This window comes from Salvelinus sp. IW2-2015, linkage group LG32 (genome assembly GCF_002910315.2).
Source record: "Salvelinus sp. IW2-2015 linkage group LG32, ASM291031v2, whole genome shotgun sequence".
Classification (NCBI taxonomy): domain Eukaryota; kingdom Metazoa; phylum Chordata; class Actinopteri; order Salmoniformes; family Salmonidae; genus Salvelinus; species Salvelinus sp. IW2-2015.
In genome coordinates this window covers 6850302-6856284 of record NC_036871.1, presented here as the reverse complement: position 1 = coordinate 6856284, position 5983 = coordinate 6850302, and the positions used below count along the sequence as shown (strand labels likewise).

At 41.3% G+C, this 5983-nt stretch overlaps 1 protein-coding gene across 1 annotated transcript; it reads right to left on the bottom strand.

Moving 5' to 3' along the window:
* Nucleotides 1–2223: 2223 nt before the first annotated feature.
* On the bottom strand, nt 2224–4901 carry LOC111957073 (apolipoprotein D-like). Its single transcript, XM_023977795.2, has 5 exons — nt 4826–4901; nt 4331–4458; nt 3656–3777; nt 2906–2994; nt 2224–2757 (listed from the first exon to the last, which is right to left on the bottom strand). Exons 2-5 carry the CDS (start codon nt 4448–4450, stop codon nt 2507–2509), a joined length of 582 nt encoding a protein of 193 aa, XP_023833563.1. The 5' UTR covers nt 4451–4458; nt 4826–4901; the 3' UTR covers nt 2224–2506.
* Nucleotides 4902–5983: the final 1082 nt, after the last annotated feature.

Here is a 5983-nt window from a genome sequence, read left to right as displayed (position 1 = left end):
AATCAAATAATTTAGAACAAATTTGACTAATTATAATTACCCAATACTTCTGATATGAATCAACAGACATTTTTACTTAGTTAGCCTGTTAGTTATGGGCAGATTCAACTCAGTTCACCATATGGTGAGGTATCCATGTCAGTAACCCAAAATGTAATTATCATGACTGCATTATAATGCATTATTCATGTCTATGTTTATATATTTATGTGTAAATATTTATATACACATTTATAGTACTTCTTACATCAGCAGTTGTCTTTAAAGTACTTCTTCACATTAAACTCTCTGTGTGTGTCAGATCCAGAATGTAGGTGTTCCAGGTGCTAGTGGTGACCCTGCTCTCCCTCCTGACGGCCCAGGCTCCTGCCCCATTTCGCCCATTCAACAGGAATTTGATGTCCCCAGGTTAACAGGCCAAATCAGTCTGTCGAGTCATTGGGATCAGGGCTTGCTATAAAAATAATGTTCTCTCTCGCTCGATCAAAAACTAGGCCTAGGTCCTATTACTGCAACATTCAAATCTGAAATGCAGCCTGACACATCAACAATCGTTGTTTTTATATAGCTTAATAACACAAGATAGATATTGGGCTCCACTAGGCTACAGCATACAAGTGTCTAGTGTATCCTCAGTTTACGAATGAACTGTACAAATTAGTTCAATCGTGGCCTGGGGTGGTCTTGCGGTTAGAGCGTTCAGCGTGCACATACAGTGCTTTCAGAAAGTATGCATACCCCTTAACTTATTGCACGTTTTTGTTGTGTTACAGCCTGAATTGAAAATGGATTACTTTTATTTTTCTCTCACCCATATACACACACAATACCACATAATGATAAAGTGAAAACATCTTTGGAGAAATGTTTGCAAATTTATTGAAAATGAAATACAGAAATATCTGATTTACATAATTATTCACACCCCTGAGTCAATATATGTTAGAATCACCTTTGGCAGCAATTACAGCTGGGAGCCTTTCTGGGTGAGTTTCTAAGAGCTTTGTACAATATTTGCACATTCAGATTCATTTTTAATTCTTCAAGCTCTGTCAAGTCGGACAGCCATAGATTTTCAAGACGATTTAAGTCAAAACTGTGACTAGGCCACTCTGGAACTTTCAATATCGTTTTGGTAAGCAACAGTGTATATTTGGCCTTGTGTTTCAGGTTATTGTCCTGCTGAAGGGTATAAATGTCTCCCAGTGTCTTTTGGAAAGCAGACTGAACCAGGTTTTCCGCTAGTATTTTTGCCTGTGCTTAGCTCTATTCCGTTTCTTTTTATCCTAAAAAACTCCCTAGTGCTTGCCAATGACAAGCATACCCATAACATGAAGCAGCCATATTTTCAAGCCATGCTTGAATATATGAAGAGTGGCACTCAGTGATGTGTTGTGTTGAATCTGTCCCAAACATAACAATTTGTATTTAGGACATAACGTTCATTTCTTTGACAATTTTTTTGCAGTTTTACTTTCGTGCCTCGTTGGAAACGGGATGCAAGTTTCGGAATATTTATATTCTCTACAGGCTTCATTCTTTTCACTCTGTCATTTAGATTCGTATTGTGGGGAAACTACAATGTTGTTGGTCCATCTTCAGATTTCTCCTATCACAGCCATTCAATTCTGTAACTGTTTGAAAGTCACCATTGGCCTCATGGTGAAGTCCCTAAACGGTTTCCTTCCTATCTGTCAACAGAGTTAGGAAGGGCGCCTGTATCGCTGTATTGTATTGATACACCATCCAAAGTGTAARTAATAACTTCACCATGCTCAAAGGTATATTCAGTGTCTGCTTTTTACATGTTTTACCCATTTACCAATATGTGCCCTTCTTTGCGAGGCATTGGAAAAACTCCATGGTCTTTGTGGTTGAATCTGTGTTTGAAATTCACTGCTCGACTGAGGGACCTTACAGATAATTGTATGTGTGGGGTACAGACATAACGTGGTCCCGTGTGGCTCAGTTGGTAGAGCYTGGCGCTTGCAACGCCAGGGTTGTGGGTTCATTCCCCACGGGGGGACCAGGATGAATATGTATGAACTTTCCAATTTGTAAGTCGCTCTGGATAAGAGCGTCTGCTAAATGACTTAAATGTAAAATTCAAAAATCATGTTAAACGCTATTATTGTACACAGAATGAGTCCATTCATCTTATTACGTGATTTGTTAAGCACATTTTCACTCCTGAAATGATTTAGGCTTGCCATAACAAAGGGGTTGAATACTTATAATCAATTTCAGCTTTTAATTTTTTATTAATTTGTAAACATGTTTGTATGTGAAAACTACTTCTAAGGAGCATACATTCAGTTGTTCCGAACACACTTCACTCGCACTAAAGAGGGAGGCTCGCTCGGCTGGTGCTAGCACCTGCACAGATCCAATCCACAGCTGAAACGCAGATGAAGGTGTTTACATGTCCTAATAATTTGGACTCTATGTGCATGCCATGTGATGAATGTAAATCTTATGCATTTTCTAGACTGAATCAGGTWGTCTCTTAGGCCCACAGAGGCATGTCGACGCACAGCTCTTGGCTCTGGTCGGTGACGGTCATCACGTCGATGTTGATGCCGTTGGAGGTGAACACGTTGTACAGCTCCCCCAGTTTCTCCTTAGAGAGGGTTGGCTCTCTGCTCAGGATCCAGGCAAAGTCCACGTGGAAGGCGCCCAGGTATTCGGTGCAGCTGTAGACCACAGAGTGGCCCTCGTAGTCAGTGGACAACACCCAGTAGGGGCCAGGGGAAGAGTCTGCAGGAGAGGAAAACATATATTCAAATATATACAGTAGACATCAGACCAGACATGGGTCGAAGACAGACAACATAAAATGTCAAATGGACTTATATAGGTCAACCTCACAAGAATGTTGAGAGAAATATATTAGAGGTATGTTTACCCTCGAAGAAGCTGACTTCCAGCTTGGRGGGCTCAGAGGGGTCCTTGGCCTTAGCATAGCCAGTAATTGCATTGACAGTGTTGTTAGCCCTGAGAGAAAAAGGGAGAGAGAGAGGTTAAACACATTTAACAATGGCGTTTTGTGAGGCCTACTTACTCATGGGCCCCTATTCAATCAATAGTAGATAAAGGAAAGCAGCACTTGCACGTTCACTCTGAATGTTCATGCTGTATCTGAGGTGATAACCTTGTTATTAACCGAGTCACCCCCACGCAAGCTGTGAACATTTTCATTGGATATTGACATCCCACCTATTTTTAAAGTTACCATTCTGAGTAAACCCACAGTGCGGTTTTCCTTTAACTGTAGTTGATTGAATAGGAGCCTCGGACATGGGTTATTAAATTGCAGTCTGCTCTCATGTAAAAAATAGTTACATATCACTAAACTATTCCTTTAAAGTTAGTCAGCGATTCATGAAGTTAACAGCAATATCGGATCGATTTCCACGACAACTAACAGCATTGAAGCGCAATGATCAACTTCTCTGCTGTTTCAGAAACTATCACATTGTAGCTATCGAAGCTAACCCGTGCACAGGRGCAGATGCTCTGAGATTCTCTGGGTGCATCGTCTTGCGTTGTGCTCATCTGGATCTACGGTGCTGCTSGTGGCAACGTCATATCGCCGAGTCTCAGTTTKAATGTACAAACATTTCATTTTGTTGAACAATCTCTTAAATGTACATACAGCAGCTCCCTGTTGAGCACACCAACTACTCCGGGGCTCTTCAAGGAGTAGGTGGCAGTGCTGCACTCGCCCTTCTGGAAGATGGCAGGGAGCTTCTGGATCTCATACCACTTGCCCAGATACTGTACCAAAGACAAAGATAKAAGTTTACATGACAATTTTATGATATGGAAGGGCTTAGTGCTCTGGGGTTAGGTTTCCCCCAGGAATAGATCTAGGTTAGGGTTAGGATAAGGTTTAAGGTTTAAGGTTAGGGTTGGAGCTAGGGTTAGTAGATAGATAGTTGAAATGTTACTGATAGCCTGTAGATAGTCTAGAGCATCTACAGATGAACTATCCAAATAAAGTGTTACCCAGTTACTACACATGCATAGGAGCAACTTCAGGGACACTTTATTTGGATAGTCCATCTGWYGAMGSTCTACAGACTATTAGTAACAGTTCASCTATCTACTAACCCTAGCTCTAACCCTAATCTTAACCCTTCACCCTAGCCCTTACCTTAACCCTTATTCTAATACTAACCCTAACTGTAACCTTAGTAAGCAGTTGCTTATCAACAGATTTGTTGATAGTATAACCATCTGTAGAGCATCTACAGATGGAAAATCCAGACTATCCAAATAAAATGTGACCACAACTTAACATACAGTAATAAGAGTTTGGTATAMTCACCCTGGCGGTGTCAAAGTTAGTCTGGACGGGGGGTTGGGGGCATTTTCCAGGGCGGAAGGTCTGGGCGTTAGCTGCCAGAACGGACAGCAGAGTCAGAGACAAAACCTGTAGAGCCTGCATCTTGGGGTCTGTAGAGCAAAAGAGAGATGAGTAGAGACAATGTCAGCAACTTCATTGGAGGACAATGACAAATGACTTCAAATATACAGTACTTCATTCAAAATCAAAACATTTGAAATCAAATCACATTTTATTGGTCGCGTACACATATTTGGCAGATGTTAATCACGGGTGTAGCAAAATGCTTATGTTCCTAGCTCCAACAGTGCAGTAATACCTAACAATACAAAACAATACACACTAGCTATTAAAAGAAAGGAATTAAGAAATATATGAATATTTAGGAAACAGAAACGGGAGCAATTCTCATAGACTCTGATCAAGCAATGTACATTTTACGTCAGAATGGTGCTACAAATAACAACTTGCACTTACCTTCACGTGTTCAGATGTTCAACCTGGTTACAGTAATGTTCAGTGGGTTACAGACACCTATTTATATGTATTGGAGTGGGGGTGGCATGGTGGCGGGGTGCGTGAGAGCTTGGCACCTGTTCAAATGGCTGTTATAGAAACAAACTCCTTGCCGACTCTGCTAATGACTGACATATTTGTGCTTTCGGTTGTTACACGAGTGGAATAATATGCCATTTAGAAGATGCTTTAATCCAAACCGATTTACAGTAGTGAGTGCATGCATTTTCTTGTGTGTGACCCACAGTGGGAATCAAACCCAAGATACTGCCATTGAAAGTGCCATGCTCTAGCAAAGTATTAAGTAATAACATGTTAGTACAGTGTTGTTAATAGTGTGATTACAGTGTTTCTACACAAGTATAAGAGTATCTTAAATTCCTACTACTTTCTTAGATATTGTACCATTGCACGACATTGCCAGCATTCAAGCTAAGACTTGCGTAGATGGGCAGTAAAACGTCTAATTTGAGCACCTCATCCATTTGAACACCATTATTGTATATCTTTTTTTACTGTGGTTACAAATGAACTTAGAGTATATTGTGGTTCATTTTGTCTACTGTGAGGACCATTTTATAGAAGCACAAGCTCTCCCTCGCCCTCCATTTGGCAAATCTGACCATAATTATATCCTCCTGATTCCTGCTTACAAGCAAAAATTAAAGCAGGAAGCACCAGTAACTCGGTCCATAAAAAAGTGGTCAGACGAAGCAGATGCTAAGCTACAGGACTGTTTTGCTAGCACAGATTGCAATATGTTCTGGGATTCTTCCGATGGCATTGAGGAGTACACCACATCAGTCACTGGCTTCATCAATAAGTGCATTGATGACGTCGTCCCCACAGTGACTGTACGTACATACCCCAACCAGAGGCTATGGATAACAGGCAACATCCGCACTGAGCTAAAGGGTAGAGCTGCCGGTTTCAAGGAGCGGGACCCGGAAGCTTATCAGAAATCCCGCTATACCCTCTGACGAACCTTCAAACAGTAAAGCATCAATACAGGACTAAGATGGAATCGTACTACACCGGCTCTGGCGCTCGTTGGATGGGGCAGGGCTTGCAAACTATTACAGACTCCAAAGGGAAGCATAGCCGAGAGTTGCCCAGTGA